This window comes from Barbus barbus, assembly GCF_936440315.1.
Source record: "Barbus barbus genome assembly, chromosome: 1".
Classification (NCBI taxonomy): domain Eukaryota; kingdom Metazoa; phylum Chordata; class Actinopteri; order Cypriniformes; family Cyprinidae; genus Barbus; species Barbus barbus.
In genome coordinates this window covers 40688303-40711781 of record NC_136729.1, presented here as the reverse complement: position 1 = coordinate 40711781, position 23479 = coordinate 40688303, and the positions used below count along the sequence as shown (strand labels likewise).

At 35.5% G+C, this 23479-nt stretch overlaps 1 protein-coding gene across 2 annotated transcripts in view; it reads left to right on the top strand.

Moving 5' to 3' along the window:
* LOC306875996 (anoctamin-1-like) overlaps positions 1–23479 on the top strand; it is a 39340-nt gene that overhangs the window by 6182 nt on the left and 9679 nt on the right. For both annotated transcript variants that reach the window (XM_079426878.1, XM_079426877.1), the window contains exons 3-17: positions 1879–2190; positions 5696–5794; positions 5886–6037; positions 6568–6622; positions 7034–7085; positions 11240–11295; positions 11398–11439; positions 14330–14394; positions 15853–15987; positions 17462–17622; positions 19099–19181; positions 19987–20055; positions 21468–21542; positions 21928–22129; positions 22221–22332. In XM_079426878.1, coding sequence (XP_079283004.1) covers positions 1879–2190; positions 5696–5794; positions 5886–6037; positions 6568–6622; positions 7034–7085; positions 11240–11295; positions 11398–11439; positions 14330–14394; positions 15853–15987; positions 17462–17622; positions 19099–19181; positions 19987–20055; positions 21468–21542; positions 21928–22129; positions 22221–22332 — 1670 coding nt within the window. The remainder of the gene's footprint in view (positions 1–1878; positions 2191–5695; positions 5795–5885; positions 6038–6567; positions 6623–7033; positions 7086–11239; positions 11296–11397; positions 11440–14329; positions 14395–15852; positions 15988–17461; positions 17623–19098; positions 19182–19986; positions 20056–21467; positions 21543–21927; positions 22130–22220; positions 22333–23479) is intronic.

Here is a 23479-nt window from a genome sequence, read left to right as displayed (position 1 = left end):
TCAGCTCCACCCACGGCTCCTCCAGGAGCTCGAATGTTTTCTAAGGGAAGCAGTACAGCTGGATCTGTCTTTTATAAATCTGATAAAACTACAGACTCTTCAGAGATATGAAAGATGCAATACTACTCTATAGGTACTCAAGATTAACATGAGATTGGCAGAAACTGTGTGTTATGTCCACTTTAAGCTTCTGTAATATAGCGTATAATAAATAATGTCCTTTAAAAGTCAAATTATATATTGGCATGGGAATTGAGAAGTTTCTTTAGCCTTTTTGACTTTGTTTGTTGGTCCCTTTGGATGTTTGGTGTTCACATACATCCCAGCATTGTGATTCTCACTTCCTCTTTACACAGAACTGGTTTAAGTATGGGATGGAAACCCTAATGAAACCTCACAAGGGATGACGCATGAATTGTAGAGTTACTGAGTTCCAGCCTGTTCTTAAGCAGTGTGCACTGAATGTTCTGAAAACACTGTGCCTGCAGTAAACTATTCTAGGTATATCTGTTTTGTTTTTTTGGTTGAAAGCATCTGCTAAAAAAAAAAAAACCTTCTGTGTGCGGCTTTTAAGCAGAAGAACCAAACTTTAAATCTAAATGCCTTGGAAGGAAATTGAATATCTTCGGCTGATTGCCTCTTTGTCCTGATAAATGTATTATTGCACTGCTCATTTGTTGGAAAAAAGAAGTGGATTTTTACTCAGTGTCCCTTTGTCGTTATTGGTTTAGAAAAAGATGTTCTCTGTTTCTGTGTAAGACAATCTTCTAAAAGTCTGGGGTTAGTAAAATGTGATATTAGGAAAAAGAAGTTTGTCATGCTCAGCAAAGATGCATTTATTTGATCAAAGTGCAGTAAAGCACTTTAAAATAAATGTTTTCAGTTTTAATATGTTATTATTTTTGTGATGGCAAAGCTGAATTTTCAGCAGCCATTACTCCAGTCTTCAGTGTTAAGATCTTTCATGCTGATTTGGTGCAACATGTCTTCTTAATATCATGATGAAATACTATTTGGTGAAAAAATACTATATGATATACTGTTAAGTACTATTTTAATTTAATTTTATTCTTTAATGTCTAGAAAGTTCAAAAGAGCAGCATTAACTAATCTGAATTTTGAAATGTTCGTTTTCTTTATAACAATGTAAAAGTGTTTACTGACATCTTTGATTAGTTTAATGTATCCTTGCTGAATAAATTAAATTTTTTTTAAAACAGCCCAAAATTAAACCGTAGTTTACATGACCAATAGGTTTAAACATAGGTAATTATGCTGTTAAAAACTACATATTTAACATCTTTTCTCCCATAGAAATTAGCTATAATTTGTTAACTAGGATTTGTTTGGTGGGTAGTAGTGCTCTTGTCCCATGTTTCTGTGTGTCCTTGTTCAGACTAAAAACACCCAAAATCACAGCAGTCAAACCAACAGAGCAACATTGAAAGCACCACAGAGCCACAGTGTTTACCATATACTGGAAAATCAGCCTATGAATGGTGAAGTAAGCTGGAATAGAATAGTGTTTAACATAAACACATATTTCAAAGGCCAGAAATCTGCCACACCCTTTGTAAAATGTACATACTCTGAGTACGCAGGTAGATTTATGTCTGTTTTTGTAAAGAAGCGTAAAGATTATTTAATATTACAAATTTGATTTATTTTTGGTTTGAAGGTCACAGTTAGCATCATGATTTTGTTATTGTAAAGTCACTTCTGTCTATATAATTTTATCTCTTTATTTATTTTGAATAAAATTTCAAAAGATATTTACTTAAAATTATGTAATATAATCTACTGATGCAAATTAGTCTCTTATAAAACTATAAGAGACTGATGCATGTAATATTTTTTATGAACTTTTCTTTTTTCTAGCTCCGGAAAGCTCAGCAGGGAAATGATAGACCAAAGGATGCCAAAGTGTGGCCGTATTTCCAGGATGGCCTAAGGCGGATAGATTATGTCCTCACCTACCACGTTCAGAAGCCCCAGAGCACTCACAAACAGTCATCCAAGTCCTGCTTGTGCTGCAGGTTCGAACGGAAAAACCCACCTGCTCATGAGGACCCCGAACTTGCAGCCCAGGAGCAGAGGCTGGATTACCATGAGGACGACCAGCGCCTCCGCAGGGAGGAGTTTGAGGAGAACCTGCGAGAAATGGGCCTTGAGATGGAGAAAGAGGAAGGGGTGAGTCCCACTGTGTTTTCAGTTACAGTGGGTCCATGGAAATCTGGGATTCATAATCTAATTTGACATAAAATAAGTAATTTTTCAATATTAAATTTGTGACATTAACCATATGAGTTTTTCAGATGGTTAAATGTCACATGTTCTTGCTTCCACTGAAGCTTAAAATACTCTTTGGCTTCTTCTGAAATCATACTGGAAAATCATACAATATGATCATTTTAAGTTGTAATTGTATTGTTTGGTTAAAATATAAATAAGGACCATGTTTAAAAAATGTAATTTAATTAAATTTTTATTTAGGTCATCCAAGTCCTACGTATTTATTTGAATGAGGAAATCCTAAATTCTCAAAAACTGCTTGATACACTCACATTTAAATGACATAATCTGACATTAAACCTAGCATTAACTATCCTATAAATGTTGTTTCTACTGCTTAAATACAGTTTAAAAAAGCTTTTATTTCAGAGTGGACTAGCCAATGTGACATTTCATTTACATTTATGCATTTCATATAAAGATTTTACTTCTCCGCTAGTTTGTTTCCCAATCTAGATTTGAAATAATTCTCCCATTGTGTACTGTGTGTATTACTTGCTCTGTGATGAATTGTTTATGTTCCTCTATTGTAAGTCACTTTGGATAAAAGCGCCAGCTAAATGCATAAATGTAGTAGTAATTTTTACAACTTCTAATCCTGGTATTTCTCAAAAGGCCCTGTTCAACAGTAATTCACCAGAAAATATTATGTGTGAAAGAGCCTACTGTGATGTGCCTTTTTGTAAGTTTCTGTCACCAAGGCTATAATTTCAGCTGGAGTTCTGCCACTGCGAATGATACCGTCCACCCACTGAGAGACGCAACCATGCACATCAACTCGAGCAATGAAACTTACGACTGATAAAATGGCTTGTTAGCAGCTCTTTGCCAGCATTGGACCAAACTTCATGTAGATTTTTAACAGTCTGGATGCGTCCTCATGAAAATGAAATTCAAAGACAAGACCGCTCAAATGGCAATATGTTTGATACATTACTTTGATGTGTATTATGACCATTACTTCTCTTAAGCTCTCTAGCTTTTTAAATGAATTCTTTCACTTATACAGCAGCAAAATCATTCCCTGTTGTTGACCCAGTTTTGAAACACTACACTAATAATGTTATTTGTCAGGTGTCTTCTCAGTGACATTTCCCAGTGATAATATCTTTCTAAATTTTTATTTTATTTTGGGACTGTGGAAACGGCTTGTAGAAATAGAAAAGCATTTTATTACATATTATTGATGTTAAAGAGTTGTCACCCTTACCGTGAAATTATTTCTCTTAAATTGTTCCCCAGTCCTGCCAACGCTGTAATTGCTAATGGTAAGAATGAATTCATTTGCTTGTTGGCAATCATAAAACAAGTTCACACTTAATTTACCGTGTACTTTACTTACGTAATTACTGCGCCTCTTCAAGATGAATCGCTTAATGTATTCCCCAATTGCTAATTTGCAGTTTTATTATGATTAGCAGCTTGTCTTTCAAGCTTAACTTCTATAAACCCATGTCATATGCTTTGATGTTCGCAGATTTAACTTTCTCCACTACTCTGGATGTTAGACAGCTCAGCCAGAATTAGGTGAAGAGGTCTTAGTGGACTAATCATCAACAAAGTGAAGTGTTTATCGTGCAGAGGAGAATAAACTGAAGTATTAGTCTAAAGGACTAAGATTTGCAGCTCTCTGAAAAAGTACGGAGAATTGCTTCCTGAATATAAGTAATTTGGGTTCACTTTAATATTCTGATTATTGTTTATTATTTCATGTCACACAGGGTCTTTTATCATGACATTTTTAGCTACCTCTCTTTCTGAGTTGAATTATATCACATGAATATTATTGCTGAACTTTAAAGAATCATATTATTTCACCTCAGACCCAATTTTGTGCCAAAAACAATATTTTTTTCCCATAACTCTTGAGCTTGGCAAGGCCAATGTGAATGAAATATATAATGAAATACTGATAAGACTATCAGAAAAACTTGCTCTGTTTGAATCATGTTGTCAAAAATTATGTCACTCTCCTAAACTAAGATCAAACCATTGGGTTTAGTGAGGAAAAAAATAAAATATAAATGTTCTGATATCTGTTTTTTTTTTTTATATATACACTGAGGAAAGACTAGCAAGACACGCACAACTATGCCATGTTAAGATATCATTTTTAATTGAATTGGGGTTGAATTAGACTTGTAGATACTTGTATATAATGTAGTCTAAGAGCAGAAATACCTGTTTGCGTTGTTCTTCACTGAAAGCAGTGGCTGGGATTGAACAGACTGGGTCAGACCTTGTGTGTGGGATGTGAGTTATAACAAGAGTGGGTCATTTGAAGCAAATCTTACATAACCCTCTTTTCAGCTTCAGAAAGCCAAGAGAGAAGTCCTTCTCTTCACAGCTGAGATTTTTTTTCTTCATTTCTGTGAATTTCTCTCAAAAGGTCCTTCATGAAGAAGAAAACCTAGTGTGTTAAACTCTTGAAAAGAGATCTTGTCCATTTCTTGGATATTTTATGAATGGTTTGCATGTTTGTCTTTCAGAATACTGTGTATGAGTGATATTGATAGTGGTTCTTAGCAATGAGAAGCATCACTATTAATATCACTCATACTTCGAGTTAGTGATTTGAACAAACCTTGAAGGTTTTTATATTAACTGCATAATCGATGAACGATGTGTGAATGATATCTACTTTAAAATTGTGAATCTTTTTGAAAAGAGGTGTGCTATTATTTTTGTGTGAATATTGTCTACCATACATTTAGTGGTGTGGAATAACACGGTTTTTGATCATGGACGATTAAAATGTTATGGTTACCCACATTCTTCAAAATAACTTTTATGTTCAACAGAAGAAGGAAACTCATTTAGGTTTAAAACAACTTTTTTGGGGGTGAACTATCCCTTTAATGTTAATAAAGATTTTTATCTTTGCCCACTTTGGCCTAAATATCTGCCATTCTTTTTTATTTTAATTTATTTAATTTTTTACCTTGAAAGGCTTTGTTTTTAAAATAAGGAATTTAGTTTGGCTGTACTTGCAAAATAGTAAAACCAACCTGACAAAGAATCGTGATAAAATAGCGAATCGTGATTTTCCAGAAAAAAAATCGTGATATGATATTTTTGCTGTATCGCCCACCCCTACGTACAAAAAAACAGGCAAAACATTCCATAGATTTAGATGCATTCGGGATGGACCGACCCATATGTAGGTGCCAGAATACCATAGAGACTTGGGGGTGGGCTTTTTAACTTGGGCCAGTTAGCAACCACGCAGTTTTGCTAGTGCAAACACCACTCACGTTTTCTTCATGAAGCAAAAAGCCTGTGATATGTGCTCTAACATGATCTGCAATATCACCGTTCTTCCCTCACAGTGATTTTAATTCGGAGAACACCGCAGCGTGCTGTTCGTATGCTGAGGCCATGTTTCTTTATCTTTGTTTTTCAGACGAAACTACCAGGTGTGGGATTCGTGAAGATCCATGCTCCTTGGGAAGTTCTTTGTCGAGAAGCAGAGTTTATGAAGCTCAAAATGCCAACAAAAAAGGTATATTTTCTTGAGTGATCAAGTGATAAACAGAATCTGAGTGCTCTACACAAACATGATGTGCTCTGCTGTGCTATCATGTCATTTCCAGAAATATGAAGTCAGTCAGGGAAACAGCATTGTAGAGAAGGTCAACATGTTTATGCAGAAAGTCACTGCACCCTTGCAACCTAAAGTTGGGGAAAACCAGACGGAAAATGAGAAACACCTCTCCTACCCGTTCTCACGAGAAAAGCAGCATCTGTAAGTCATTTATTGCCACACTAAGCTCATGTTTAAGATGACTGCTGACCTCATAGGCATTTTCATTCATTGACTGCAATGAATGAAAATGATCACGCAGGATTTTGCCAAATGCTAGTTTTAATGTAGAAAGCAATGTGTGATTGTTATACATGTTCAAATTTATGGTCAAGTTAAAGTAGTGAAATATGAAGGATGGTCACTAATAATCCTCTAAAAAGCAGTGTGCTGTAAATGCAGCTTTGGTTTTTAATGCCCGGATGGTCCATACTGCTGGATGATGACATCACTGAATTCAATGAAATGCCTTTAACTGAAAATTGAGTGTTTAATCTTGTCATTTTACATTATTGACACACTATTTTCCTATTTTGATATTGTGCAGTTTCTTTGACAGAATTTGCATTGTTAAAAGCACTATATAAATAAAGGTGACTTGACTCGACTGCCCCATGGAATGTTATTGCCTGTAAAATTGAAAAGGGAGGCACAAAACAGTCAATGAAATGGCCCTGTGTTTCTTTTCACAGCTTTGATTTATCAGACAGAAATTCCTTCTTTGACAGCAAAACCAGGAGCTCAATAGTAAGTACCAGTCCCCTTATAAAACAGTTTTGCCTACCTAGTCAGGGACGATTTAAGACCCAATGTCATTTATCCCTTGATTTGATTACCAAAGAGCCTGTGTGGCTCCACACCAAAATGTCAGTGATGTCAAAGTTGTTCTTTTTGTGGACAATAATTTCAGTCACTTGATCTGTCAGCTGCCTCTTACAATGCTGTCCAACCTCAGATTGATTTTCTCAGCAGGGTTTATTTATTTATTTTGGCTATTTTAGGTCTCCTAAAGGTATCCTGTGATATTTAGAACTTTCGTTGTCTATTGTTTAATGCCATTTTAATTATATTTCGAGTCTAGTATTATCAATCAGGAATTATATTTATAATCATCTTTATTATAATCATCTTTATAAATCTATTTATAATCATCAACAGGTGTATGAGATTTTAAAACGAACAAAATGCACACAGGCTAAGTATATCATGGGTAAGTGTCATCATCTTATTTTTGCTTGACAAACTAGTGCAAATCAACCTGAATTCTATCCAACAATGTTGTTGAATTGAAATGTTACTAAAAATCAATGGTAACCCTTTATTTTAAAGTCTGTTACATGTACTTACTAAAGAAATAACAGTAAATTATGCAAGTAACTAACAGTTCTAACCCTATATTAAGTATACGTTAATGAATATTACTCATTATTACTTAATTGTTTAATTACACTGTAACAAGGACACCTTAAAATAAAGTGTAACCAAATCATGCCATAACTAAGGTATTGCTGTCTTGCAGTTGAAGCACCTACAGTAGTCTACAGTTATGCATAACATGACCAATACAACTTTAAATGTGCACATACAGTATCTCACAGAAGTGAGTACACCCTTCAAATTTTTGTAAATATCTTATTATATCTTTTCATGTGACATTCACAAGTTCACACTTACATATATTTAGCACGAGTAAGGTAATGCGTATTTGGCGTGCTGTCCTGGGGAAGGGCTCCGGGCTCAGGAATGGCCCGAACCCAGAGTACCCCCCCATAGTGTGGTGAGAACTCTAGTGATGCCTTCTTGAGTGGAGAAGGAGTGGTGGAGGGATGCTGATTATCCGTCAAATGAACAGAGGTATGTCAGCTGTATTTATAGCCGTACGTTGATTAACTTGAGTGCGAACCTCCTGTGTTAATTAGGCTAAGTATCTGACGTGCTCCTCCTGAACCTTGTTAATAAAACATCATAAATTGAAGAAATGAAACTTTGCTACAATGTAAAGAAGTGAGTGTACAGCTTGTATAACAGTGTAAATTTGCTGTCCCCTCAAAATAACTCAACACACAGCCATTAATGTCTAAACCGCTGGCCACAAAAGTGAGTACACCCCTAAGTGAAAATGTCCAAATTGGGCCCAATTAGCCATTTTCTCTCCCTGGTGTCATGTGACTCGTTAGTGTTACAAGGTCTCAGGTGTGAATGGGGAGCAGGTGTGTTAAATTTGGTGTTATCGCTCTCACTCGCTGATACTGGTCACTGAAAGTTCAACATGGCACCTCATGGCAAAGAACTCTCTGAGGATGTGAAAAAAAGAATTGTTGCTCTACATAAAGATGGCGTAGGCTATAAGAAGATTGCCAAGACCCTGAAACTGAGCTGCAGCACGGTGGCCAAGACCATACAGCAGTTTAACAGGACAGGTTCCACTCAGAACAGGCCTCGCCATGGTCGACCTGATTCCAGATTACATGACAAAAATTGTAGTCAGTAACGTAATCAATTACATTACACATTTTAGGTAATATAATCAGATTACTTGTAGATTACTTTTGATTTAACTCGTTAATCACATTGATTTAAATGGCATTATCTTGTACCATAATGATGTAAAAAATGCGAAGAGTAAGAAAACTTGTTCCATTCATTGTAATTTACAACATAAAGTGCATGAAACATTATATTACATCAAGGTTTCCCAAACTAGGGTTCGTAAAGGAACTGCAGGGGGGTTGTGTGTTTAATGAAAAGCTGACAATTAATTAAATCATAAAAAAAATATTTTTTTTTTAAACAAACTCCCTTTCGAGGAAAGTCTCTTCACTCTGCGGCCATATTTGCAACGCCTTCTAAATCTTAATGAATGGGGGAATCCTGATATCTCAAAAACTGCTTGCTGAACTCACAATTAAATTACATGTCAAATCAGCAACAAAAATCTGAAATTAATGGCCCAATGCTTTCTTATGCTCAAATAGCATTTAAAAAGCTTATTTTTCAGGCTAGACCAGCCAATGCACATGCGGAATCATAACTTATAGTGTGTATGTGCATTAGCTGGTCTAGTCAGGTTTCTATGGGAAATTCAGCCCTTTCATTTAGAAGGTGGGACTATTCTTACATATTGCGCATTGCAATTTCTCCCATTCATAAGTAGGCCTATAGGAGTGAACCGTCTTTGTATTTCCATAGTCTTTGTTTTAAATAAAACACTTACTATAAAAGATGAAATATTTTTATTTACCTGCATGCCATGTGATCATTAATCAACATCAAAGAAACCGTGACGATGCAAATGTGTTATTTAATTATAGAAATATTTATTTTAAAATCTCAGGGGTACTTAAAGCAAATATATTCGGTGAATAAGGTTTAGATGACAAAAAGTTTTGGAATGCCTGCATTACATGTAACTAAGAAATAATGTGAATATGTGCATTTTAATTCATTAATAATACATGGTTAAAAAAAACTACAGAGTAATAATTCAAATAAAAATGAATGTGTTCATCAGTAGTTGATGCAATATTGAAACCCTTCTTAAACCTGAAATTATTTTTGTAAATCCAGTGGTCAAATGCTGTCCCCACATGACTAATGATTGATCTCTGTGTGAATGTCCACAAAAATGGACTATAAATACATATATAATATGTATATAATCGCTAGGCTATTTTAGAAAGGAAAATGCAAAAGATGAAAAAGAGAAATTAGTGAGAATCAATAATTTATGAATAATTTATTGCTATTGTGTGAATAATATGTAATCATGTCATCTATAAAGTAACTATAGTCTGATTACGAGTACTTTAAAATGTAATTTACTCTAATTACAAGTACTTAATTTTTGGAATCTGATTACATAATCCAGATTACATGTAATCAGTTACTTCCCAGCTCTGATTACTGGAACCATGTCCAGTGGTCTGATGAGACCAAGATAAACTTATTTGGTTCAGATGGTGTCAAGCGCGTGTGGCGGCAACCAGGTGAGGAGTACAAAGACAAGTGTGTCTTGCCTACAGTCAAGCATGGTGGTGGGAGTGTCATGGTCTGGGGTTGCATGAGTGCTGCCGGCACTGGGGAGCTACAGTTCATTGAGGGAATCATGAATGCCAACATGTACTGTGACATACTGAAGCAGAGACTGTGCCGCAGGGCAGTATTCCAACATGATAACGACCCCAAACACACCTCCAAGATGACCACTGCCTTGCTAAAGAAGCTGAGGGTAAAGGTGATGGACTGGCCAAGCATGTCTCCAGATCTAAACCCTATTGAGCATCTGTGGGACATCCTCAAATGGAAGGTGGAGGAGCGTAAGGTCTCTAACATGCACCAGCTCCGTGATGTCGTCATGGAGGAGTGGAAGAGGACTCCAGTGGCAACCTGTGAAGCTCTCTGGTGAACTCCATGCCCAAGAGGGTTAAGGCAGTGCTGAAAAATAATGGTGGCCACACAACATATTGACACTTTGGGCCCAATTTGGACATTTTCACTTAGGGGTGTACTCACTTTTGTGGCCAGCGGTTTAGACATTAATGGCTGTGTGTTGAGTTATTTTGAGGGGACAGCAAATTTACACTGTTATACAAGCTGTACACTCACTACTTTACATTGTAGCAAAGTGTCATTTCTTCAGTGTTGTCACATGAAAATATATAATAAAATATTTACAAAAATGTGAGGAGTGTACTCACTTCTGTGAGATACTGTATATTGAGCAAGCAACTCACACATAACCCTGCCCCTCATATCCAGTAATTGCTTGAATAGATTGGTGATTCATGAGTATGCTTTAGGGCTTTTCACATTGTGCTTAACCCTGGGTTGTCGTCACTCTAAACCTCCCTTTTGACCCTGGGTAAAGGTATGTTTCACACTTGTAATTTTAGTTGCAGGGTTAGCGCTGCTTTTACCCAGGGCATGGTTTGTGCAATGTGAAATGATGCAGTGATAGAATGTTTTGCATGCATACTTTACTGACAGCCAATCGTGTGCATATTCACATCATTTTGACAGTCATGGGAACAATGCGCATTGTATAAATAGGTGTTGGTGATGGAAATAGTGATGGAAAACATGAATTGGAGTAAAGAAGAGACAGTTTTATTCTTACCTTTACTGTCCACTGAAAAGTCTATTCAGGAAAACTTGTAAGTGTGTAATATGAAGATGCTAGAGCCATTATGTAGACTGGTCACATGCTGGTATTGCTCATCCAATCAATGACACTGACATCGCAAACATTAGGTTTAGGTATGCACAGTGTGAAACCCAGGATTCAGTTTACCTGGGGTTTAGAATGACCAAGGGTTAACTATTTCAACACAACAATTAGCAATTGGCTTGATTTTATGTTCACAGGAATCAGCAGTCTGCTGGGCAGTGGTGTCTACACAGAGGCCTACCCCTTGCATGATGTGGGTAACATCATATTTTGTTATATTTTATGTGCACAAACATCCTTTCAGTTCTGTCCAATTGATTGTTCTATTTCTTTAATTTGATTACTTTAATTGCAGGGTGATATTGATTGCCTAACCACTGAAACAAATGACAGAAAGGTAAGACATTAAAATCTCTTAATCTCTTATTAAACTCTTATTTTAGACTTCAGATATTTTAATCTCACACTGATTTTTGTGAAACATGTATACAAACGAACCTTTTCCTGTTTTAGTGTACATTCACACTGCAAGCTTTAGTGCTCAATTCTGTTTTTGTTTTTTGCTCAGGTTTTACTTTTTTTTTTCATGGTTTTGAACTGACATACACAAAAATAAAAAAAACAAAGATGGCATGCAGCATGCTGTCATCAGAAAGCCACTGAAGTCTGTGTTTATGCTTTAATTTATAAGGTAATATGTTGTGGACACCTGAAAATTTGGGCACAGGTGAAAAGGAGGACAAACACAAGAATGAGGAGCTAATTAAATATTTACAATATGACTCCTTGCGTTTAGTTTGTATAGAAAAATGTTAGGGAACAAAAATATTTGAGTCATGCAAAAATGGATTTGGGCCACTTTTTCCTGCAGTCTGAATGTAGAATATATTACGGTGGCCGAGGAAGCTCAACGTGCTGCAAATAGAAAAAACACATACAAATTAAGAAAATAACTTCATCAATTTGACAACACAACAAAATAAAGAAACACACTGCAAATACTCACAACACAACCAAATAAAGAAATGCACTGCAAATACTCACAACACAACCAAATAAAGAAACGCTCTGCAAATAAAAAAGATTTATTTGGTTGTGTTGTGAGCATTTGCAGCACTTGCTGTCAAACTGATGAAGATGTTTTCTTGATTTGCTGGTGTTTTTTCTATTTGCAAGTGTTTTCTGAAGTTGCAGTGCATTGAGCTCTTTCGGCTACCATTTTGTGTATATATATATATATATATATATATATATATATATATATATATATATATATATATATATATATATATATATATATACACACACACACACACAAACACATTAGATTTATAAATATAAATATTATTTATAATTTAAAAAATGCATTTATAATGTTACAAAGCAGTTTTACTTTAAATAAATGTTGTTTTGAACTTATATTACGTACTTACTATATATATTAAGAGAAGTTTAGAAAATTAAGAAAAATATAATATATTTTAATTCATTTTAGTGTTATAGTTAATTTTATAATATCTTTCTTCATTCTTTTTGCGACTGATTTCTTAGTTGCCAGTATTTATTATAAATATGTAATTATACATGATAGTATGTATAATTTTTGTATCTAATGTTATTGATACATTACCATTACCAGGAATGAAATTGTGTGTGTTTGTAGAGGAAGCAGGACATGCATAAACATAAACATTACAGTGACTGCAATTTTTGAAGTGTTAGACAATACACAAAAACAGCTGCCTGTGTACCTTGGGTGATAATGAAGGCATAATTCAGAGATTTTCAACGCCCAAAAGGTGCCTGCAGTAAGGTTTCCAGCATTCAGATGGGAACAATCAATAGGCTATATAAAGTGATAAATTCCTCCATTCAGGTCTGAATTCTGTGTAGAGAAAGGAGTTTTTATTATTAATTCCTCTCTACATCTCTTCTCTTAAACTGTTTAGCATTTTTTAATCAATACATTTAAATTCCCCTGAATATTTCTTAAACCCTGTGTTACCTGTTTAGACACAAGAATCTGGTAATTGAATCTCATATCGACTACTTGAGATATAATTAAACCCTATAAACGGGCTGCAGAATCTTGAGACCTAGCTTGTGTAGAGGAGACCTGGTGAGACTCTGGACTTGCCTGCAGCAAGCTCAGAATAATTGTCAGGTCACCAAGGCAACAGGATCATTTCCCACTTCAGCCATCTGTGAGCAGCACTCGTGCAGACTTACTGTTGAGTCGTAGTGGGTAGTGTCGCCCTTCTCAAAATAATGTATTACGGTTATTTTTTTTCCACAACAAACCTCAAGGGACCTTGGAGAGAGTTGGAGTTTTAGTGTGTTTTATTTGCGTGCAAATACAGTATATGCTAGAGTACTTCTAAAACATAGCTTAGTAGGTATGTATGTACATCAAGTGGTTTTGTATAGGTTCCTAAAAAATACTAAGCAGCACAACAATTTCCAACTGTGATGATAAATCAGCATATTAGTATGATTTCTGAAGGATCTTGTGACATTGAAGACTGTAGTAATGGCTGATGAGGTTTTTTCACATGCATCAAGCAAGTAAGATTAAGCTGCTGTTAAAAAAATGGCAGTTAGCTCCATTTGTTAATCCATCCGTTAATGAATTTATACTACTATAGTATTTATTAAAATAAAATTCATATCAAGTTTTTCTAAAACAAAATATGTAAGACACATATTTCATTTGTTACTGTTGTTCAACCATTATTTATAGAACCATTAGGCAAATTAGGTATGGAGGTGTAGCATTTATTTAATTGAGCTGAATGACACTGCTTGTTTACTTGGTGATTAATCCAATGTCATTTGTGGATATGTAGAAAACATACACTCATGGCATTCTTTATACACCAAGCTCGAGAAAGAAAACAGACCCTGCTTCTCAGACTTCATCTGGTGGATTCACTCTTGAATGTTGTTATTAGAGGGTTGTGTATTATTTGATGTCATATTTCATAATGTTTTGGCCTTCCCTCCCTTGATTTCACGGACAAAACACTTATTTTTTTGGCTTAAGTGTGTTCTGGGGACTGGAGATCTCCATGCAGCTATTTTGTACATCCCCAGGAGCACCGAACCGAAGTCACTACATTTGAAATGACTAACTTGATTGTAGAGAGAGGCTTCATTTGTCCTTTTCATCAGTGTTTCCATTTCCATTAACCCCCTAAGTGCACTCACTGTGTATTTCAGCCATGCTGTATGAATGGATGTTGAATCGTTGTTCCAGGATGTATGTAATTTTAATTTTGTCTTTGCAGATCTTGTATGAACAGTGGGCGAGTTACAGCATATTCTACAAGTACCAGCCCATCGGACTAGTCAGGTATTATCCTGACAATAAATGCACTGCCTGACATAGAGACAAATGTTTGCCCTGGAATTATGAACTAGCAAGAGGGGAGATTTTAGAAATACCTTACTGATACACATTATGAAGGAGTCAGATTGTCAAAAGCCCTATCCAGACAGGATTTGTTTAAAGGACACCATGTAGCTGTGGATAATGTGTATCATCAGTTCATAAAGGGTGAGCGTTGTCTAAAGTTTGATAACTAAGTGAATGTATGATGTCTGAAAAATAAGTGTTTACTACAGGGTTATAGTTAGCTAAAACAAACGATTAAACATTTTCCTTATTTAAAATAAACATGAATTTAAATAAAATATGTAAAATAATGTTACTTATGTATTTACATGTCTATATTTATATTCATATAATTTATATTATAAATGAATATATTTAATATATAAAAAAAAAACGTGTGTGTATTTGTATATGAATAATAAATATACACAGCACACAGACATATATTATGTAAACTAAAACTTTTATTTTGGATGTGATTAATCGTGATTAATTGTTTGACAGCACTAATATATATATATATTGGAAAGTTGGAAATATTTGTGCTGCTTAGTAATTTTTTAGGAATCTATGATACAAAACCACTGTGTGTGTGTGTGTGTGTGTGTGTGTGTGTGTGTGTGTGTGTATATATATATATATATATATATATACACACACACACTGTATATATAAATTTAAACTTATATGAAAATGACAAAAGCACAGCAAGATTATTAAAATGTTAAACTAAAATTTAAGTGAAATTATAAAATATTAAAGTAGAATTTAATTCAAAATATTGGCAAAAACTATAATAGTATATCAAGATCCTTAAATAACACTAGTTTACTTGATTAATGTACTGCCATTATCATAATTGACCTATAGGATCAATGTCGTTGACATGACACTCATTTTTTGTCTCGATCTATGCTTGTATTAAAGAAATACATAAAAAATGCTGTTCATACGTACAATACATGAAGCAGACCTCTTCAATGATGAGCAAAAATAATGTAAAAAAAATGTCAAGGTAATAGAACAGTCTGGTAGAAAAAAAAAATTCATAGGGAAAAATATTATTTAAACAAAACTGCTTCACTGATGACTAATAGTAATTAAAGTCATGTGGTTCAACCAACATGCAGAAAATAATAAAACCTAAAACAGGAATTTATGTCATGGAGAGGGCCCTGTAGGAGGACATTACTAGGTGTCAATTTGTGTATCTTTAAGGAATGTACATTTAAAATATTTTTAGAATTAATAAAGTGAAACATTGCACATTGAAAAGACTGACAATCCATTAACATACAGACCACAGAAGAGGATGTCTTCTTCCTGATGTCTTCTTTACTACATAGTAATTGTCACTTCTTTTGCTTGAATCCATTATCTTTATTGCTCTACTTGAAACTGCTTTATCTCTCTCAGGAAGTATTTTGGTGAGAAAGTGGGCCTGTACTTTGCCTGGCTGGGAGTGTATACTCAGATGCTAATCCCAGCAGCAATTGTGGGAGTTATTGTGTTCCTGTACGGCTGTGCCACTGTGGATGACAACATCCCCAGGTCACCTTATAAAATTCATGTGATTGTTTTTGTACAAAGTGTGCTAACTAGCATGTGACCCCTCTCTAAACTGTTGACAGTTACATACATAAATTATCAGCTTATTACTTTGTTTAATTATGTAAAATTAGTTTGTTACATAATTTTGATTGACACATTCTTAATTCTTATCTGTGGCAATGTGTTCAAATACATTCCACTGTCTTACACCCCTAAGAAACAAGCTTCAGCAGCGTCTCCCGACAGCAATACATACTCTTTTGCAATGGCTTTCAACCTTGTGGGAAGATTTTTAGCGAATTATATGCCTAGCCATTTACGAAAGTAATCACTGCTGCACTTTGCAAGAAAAACGGATGGATGTTGAAGTGCGTGGTAATTAGGGAGTTCAGAGTGGGTTTGAAATGGTGCGACTGTAATGGACTGTGATGTAGTGTATAATGAGAGTGACTCAGTGTTAGCTGGCCATCTCGCAACGACATTCATTAATTCCACAGATGCCACTGCTGAAAACAAGCTGTTGCAAAACCTACTGCATTGCCTACCTAGGAAAAAAAATTGAAGCATTATAGGAACACTACTTGATATAATATGAATTATGTTTCAAAGAGTAGCCAGCAGAATTATACTGCCTTTACACTGCAAGTTACACTGCAAGCTTTCATTTTTGGAGAATACCAGTGAATTGCTGTAAACTTCTTCTATGCACAGAAATGGAAATTGTGAAAAAAAAAACAAAAAAACATTGAATTTACTGCACATACAGAGATGAAGCAACATTTACTGTTAACCGAGGTGTTTTGACGCTATTAAAACAAAAACTGTAACACAATCACTCTGAAACAGGCAGTGCAACAGACTGTTTAGTTATTTAATTCAATTGCAGCCTTTAATTTGATAATAACAGCCATTTATTTATTTTAATTTAATTATTAGCTTTTCATTGAAGTCCCTGCAATTCCCTCACAAACCCCCAGGGTTCTAATTAAATAACACTGTGAAATTTTAATCAGATACATCAATCATGTTGAACTGGCAGAATTAATTTTTAAATTATTGATTTTAGTTTTTGTTTTATTTGTAATTTATTTTGAGGTTTTCTCATTACATTTAACAATTATCGGTAGTTATCGGTTAGCATAACAACATGCTAAACATGAGTGCACAGTTTCTTATGCATTTCATATGAAGATCACTATTAGCGCAATGCGTAAAGGTGCTGCCGTTGTAAAACACTTCATATTAGCCACATCTATTTAGACATCAAAGCAACTCACTATGTTTTGGAACAAGAGCTGAATACAGAATCTTGTCTTTCTTTCATAAATAATAAAAGCTACCAAGATAAAAGCTAAAAATGGGAGGGGAAAAAATCCACTTAATTAAAAGCTTTACAGAGAAACATTATGGTGTCTAGGGAAACATGAAGATGTGTTGTATTTCTAAAATCAGGTTTTGTTCTTTGTATACTCAGTATGGAGGTCTGTGACGCGAGAAACAATATCACCATGTGCCCAATGTGTGACCGAGCCTGCAGCTACTGGAAACTGGTCACGGCTTGCGGCACGGCTAGGGCCAGCCACCTGTTCGACAATGCGGCCACCGTCTTCTTCGCCATCTTTATGTCACTATGGGGTCAGCAGCTCTGTTCTCCTTTCATGTTCACCCACACGCTTTGTTGCTGCTGTACACCAACTGTTGTGTCTCTACATATTGAGGTCAGACTCGCTCAGACAAATGTTGAAGAGATTTGGGCCCTGGTTTTACACTTCTCTTTAATTCCCCCCGTATTCATCCCTGCTCAAATGCTGAGCTTCTTAAAAAGCTGATTATTTTGGCTAAAGCCCTAAATTTGCCTTTCCTGATTTGATCTCCTACAGTTACAGGCTTTGAAATAAAAAATAATACCCTATGACAAAGTTACTTGCAAACTTCAGTTCTCTTTAAATGAATCAAAATAAATCTTTAAATTAAGTGAACCAGAAAGTGAATCGAGTGGAAATTAAACCCAGTTATTTTTGCATTCATACTGCTGAGCTTGAAAGTGGGCTCAGATCTCTTTTTGTTTCACTTTGGTTGTGATCGGTTCTTAATCTACTTTCCAATCACACTGACCTAAAGTGAACTGTGTTCAGAACAGTTCCTCAGATAATTTGGTTTAGTTCCCTTTAAAAGGGTCTGAGGTTGTTGTGAATATACACACATAAGCTCAAACGGTTCAAATGAACCAAATGTGAAAACACCATTAAAATAGGTTCCCGAAAAGGTTTTTCAACACAATGTTGTAGGAGAACCTTCCATGATTCTTAAGAAAAATACTTATGTATTAGTGATTTCCAAAATAACAAGGTATGAAAATTAATGAAAGAATGTCGATGTTCATTTTGCATTCATACTGCATTCAGACTCAGATCTCTTTCTGGTTCACTTTGGTTATTTTTCCGGTCATGCTGCTGACCTTGAAATTGGACTAAGATCCATTTCTTGTTTACTTTGGTTGTGATCAGTTTTCAATCCACTTTCCATTCACACTGACCAACACTTCCTTAGATGGTTTCAGTTTCATTCTCTTTAAAGGGATTTACACATAAGCTAAAATTGTGAATTGGACTCGACACACTTAAAACAAAATGCATTCAAATGTTCCTAAAAACAAATTACAGCCTGATGTTGGAGTAAACATTGACATAGTTACCAACCCTAGAAATGAATGAAATAATAATTCGGGGGTGGTGATGGCGCAGTGGATAAGACACATGCCTTTGGTGTGAGAGACCCGGGTTCGAATCCACTGTGAGACACCAATGTGTTCCTGAGCAAGACACTTAACCCCTAGTTGCTCCAGAGGCGTGCGACCTCTGACATATATAGCAATTGTAAGTCGCTTTGGATAAAAGCGTCAGCTAAATGAATAAATGTAAATGTAATCATGAAAAATAATCTTGATAAGAAGAGGACATTCTTGGATTTAGCTTTAAAAAAAATCCTTGAAGAAAGTACAGGCTTCATTTGCAGCTATATTAACTGAGAAATCGCCCTGATCAGCATTGAGCCGATTAATATGTATAAATGTGGGTTTGTTAGTGAAGGTTACTGCTTTGTCTCACACAGCCACCATGTTTATGGAGCACTGGAAGAGAAGGCAAATGAGGCTCAATTACATCTGGGACATGACCAGCTTTGAAGAAGCCGAGGTTAGTCACACACCCATATTGACCAAGAAAAGTGTCAATATAAGATATTTGATGAACATGTTGATAAGGTAATTATGTGGGTTTATGTATGTTTTATTGGCGTGCTTCATTATTTTCTTGTGTAGACTTGGGTGTAAAGAATTGAAGAGGTCTTTTTTTTATTTTTTATTATTGACTCAGTGCCATGAAATCAAACTGTTTTTTCACTGTTTGTTTTTTGTCCTGTTTTGTATAGGGAAAACAAAAGGTTTGGAATCGGTTCATTCACAGTATTAACTAAATTTGTTTCCTTCCTAACCTTACAGTTGCATTTTAGTACTAACATATTCTTCATATTATTTTAAAAGTCGTCTTCAAGCATCGTCGTCACATTCTTGCTTGTGTAAAGTATTCCACCAGCACTTATCTATCTATCGGTCTGTTGCTGTGGAGGTCTGGGAGATTCCTGTTCTCTCTTCCTCCGGCCTTACAGGTCAAAAGCTGCTCACTTTCCTTTCGGCAGTCACAGTCTTTCCAGGCTTGCCACTGTTTATGTGGATAAAATAAGCAGGAGGAACTAACAAAACCTAAAGATGCTGAATGTGGAAAGGAATATGTATGTGTGGTGCTGAGAGCTTTTGGTTTTAAGGATTATACTTTCACTGAATGTCACTGTGTTGCTATTACCAGAATTTCTGTTCTGTTCACTGATCATGCACATGGCTGCTTTTGGCTCCATAACCAGTTATCTCTTTCCGCTGTTCTTCACTTTTAAACTGGTTGAAGTCCTGTATATGTTGGGAATTGCTTTCTCTGTTTTTCCCAGAGTCATCCGAGAGCAGAGTACGAGTTCCATGTCATGAAGAAGTCCTTGAAGAAAGAGAAATCTCCAAAGGTAGGTCTTTATGAATCTAAGCTTCAGATGAAAAAAAAAAAAACACACACAAAAAACTCACAAACTCATCTTTCGCTGACCATCTGCTGCATTTTGCAAACAGAATTGCTATTGGATTTACAGAATTTAAAAAAATCAGGGTGGTTAACATCTCCAAAAAAATAAAAATAAATAATAATAAGAGTAGGTTTACAACACAGCTAGTGCAATTATGTATTAAAAACACATTTAAGATGTAAAGACATTTTTACCCTACATTGTTATGATAGCTAGGATTTTAAAGTAATATATTTCAGTGTGGTTCGATTTTGTAGTTATATATATATATATATTAGTATTGTATTATATTTTAAAATGTAATGAATGTATCAGCCATTACTCCAGTCTTCACTGTCACATGATCCTTCATAAATCAATTTAATATGATGATTTTGTGCTCGATTTATTATTTACTTTTGAAAAAAAAGATTCTTATGTTGAAAACCTTTGTTCTTATGATCAGTGTTGAAAAGGTTTTTTGCTGCTCAATATTTTTATAGAAACTTTTTAAATAAGTGTATCATGGTTTCTACTAAAATATTAAGCAGCAAAAACTGTTTTGAAAATATCATGAAATGTTTCTTGAGCACCAAATCAGCATATTAGAATGATTTATGAAGGATCATATGACACTGAAGACTGGAGTCATGGCATCAGTTGTGCCATCACAGGAATAAATTCTATCTTAAAATATACTGAAAATCTAAATTTTTTAATTGTAATCATATTTCAGAATATTACTGTTTGTACTTTCCATCAAATAAATGCAGCCTTGGTGAGCATATGAGACTTCATTCAAAAACACTGAAAAGAAGAAAAAAAACTGTAATATTCCAAACTTTTGTCTGCCAGTACTGCCACATGTAATAGCGATCTGTAGTTAGTCATTTTATATGTTGATTAATAGGCCTCTTCTTGTCCAAGTGGGTTGGTTGTTCTTGGCTAGAATAATCTACAATGTGGACCAGACCATATGCTGATAAATAATTTTGGCTTAATTTATAGTGTCTGGCACACTACAGGCAATGCTGATTCTAGCAGTATTTTTGTCTGTTGATTTATGCATGCCATCCTTGCTATCATAAGGATGTCTGGATTATTGGGTATTACGTATTATGCTCAGTAGATTTTGACCCAGTTGCAGTATACTGAATGTTATGTGACAGCACAGCTGTGAGGCATGTCTAGGGGCTTGTTTTTGCTCTGCTCGTCTTGACCCTCTCTGTCCCTTTGGAGGCCAAAGCATGCTGGAGGCCTGAGTTTACACATTTGATTTTTGGCCAAGTTCCTGTTGCAAGATGTACTGTAAGTATTAGGGTATGTCTGGATTATGTGTTCTAATCTCACATTTGACAATTCATATATTTTTCTAGGCAGGAAATGTGAAGCTGACATGTAGAGACAGAATGCCAGCATACATGACTATTCTTGTCATGATGTTTTTTTTGGTAAGACCTGATTTATCATTTTTTTTTCATTATAAGGCCATGATGTATGTACTGTAGTTTTTTTTAATATGACAATAAATGAAAGGAATTTAACTCTCAGAACATATTTTAGTAGTTAAATGTACCTTATTTTCAACAACCAGGCAGTTTATTTTATTTTGAAATCACATGAGCAGACAAATACTGCTCACTTTATTATCCCTCTATTATCAGAAATTTTCAGTTGCATAATAAAGTAGACATGATGACTTAGATCTGGCTTTCTATAATTGCATTGCTAACCAATAATGTTGTCTTTTGCATGATGCTGTATCCAATTTGTGTCACTAAATTATTTGATTACAAGTCACTTTTCTTATTGTGTTCGTTTGTGTGCTCAATGCAGATCTTTGTGACACTGGCCATCGTGTTTGGTGTGGTGCTATACAGGGTTTCCATTATGACTGCCCTGCACATGAGTTCCACTCCCACGTTCCGCACTAATATACGGGCCACCGTTAAAACCACTGCTGCTATCATCAACCTCATTATCATCATCATAATGGATGAGGTCTATGGAGCAATTGCACGTTGGCTCACTATTATGGGTACGTCTGGTTATTGATTGCAAGACATTTAGTTTGCCAGCTTTGTTGCAAAACATGTTTACAGAACTTGCTGTTGTTTTCAACCTATCAGAGGTGCCAAAAACTGACAAGAGTTTTGAGGAGAGGCTGATCTTCAAGACATTCATATTGAAGTTTGCAAATGCATTTACCCCTATTGTTTACCTGGCATTCTTCAGAGGCAGGTGAGAGTATTGGTACCAAGGAGTCACTCTGAAATGGAACTGTATCAGATATTTGGTTATTAACAAATCTACAATAGGATTTCCATTTGTTAGAGCGGCAAGCTCTGTTTCCAAACCTAGTGAGCTGCCCTGCTGTCTAAGTGACTGATTTGGATCAAAGTACAGTGTGGACAGCTGCTCCTTACAGATTCTCACATGAAAATCATGAAAGATTTTGATGTTAACATAGATTGTTGGTAAAAATAATAGAGACTGGGAGTAGGTGTGTTGTGTTAGGGGTTATGTGGGTAGTCTTAATGTTACCACACTCACACTGCATCATTTGCACAGGTAGTACATATAGGAAGGTTGGACCATTGCAGTAGTCCTGTCTGAAGATGACAACAGCCTTGAAAAGGAATTGGCGAGCATGCTTTATTTTTAATCTGGATGATATGTCCCAGTGATTGCTGTGTATGCTGAAAAGAGTAAGGGGCCAAATACTAAGCCCTGGGGTACCCCATGGATAGTTGATATGATTTAAATCCTGCTCACTTCTCAGATACCTTATTAATAGAATCTGATGATTTACACTTACAGACATATCCAGCAGAATGAAGAAAACTAATCTAGAGGCAGCTTTTGCTTCTGCTTTTGAGCATCTGCTTTTGAAAAACGTGTGCCAATCGTTTCACCAGGAACCTTCGATTGCTGCCATTTTGGTCTCCGAAGAACATCAGATGTTCAGGGGTTAGTGGGCGTTTTGCACACACAGGCCTGGAGGAAAGAGGACAGATGCTGTCTAGACAAGATGTTCAAGTGGATTTAAATGCGTTATTTCCATAAGAGAGGAGGAGCTTTTAGCTATGTGAGCAGAGGTGGGCGATCATAGAAACAAGTATGAGGGAGTGGAGGTTATGTTCAAAGAAAACCAGCGAAGAGTGTGCAGCAGGCAAGGTGGAAATCACAAATATGCAATGGAGTAACAAGGACATTGTCTGTGGTACAGTTACTTGTGCAAATGAGGCCCAGTAGGTTTCCTGATTTGTAAGTTGGTAAATTGTTGAGGTCAAACAAGGCTAGGAGAGCTTAGAAAGACATAGCACGAGGCTTATCTGGGTGAATGTTTAATTAACCAAGAACCACAGCTGGACTGCTGTCTTCAGGG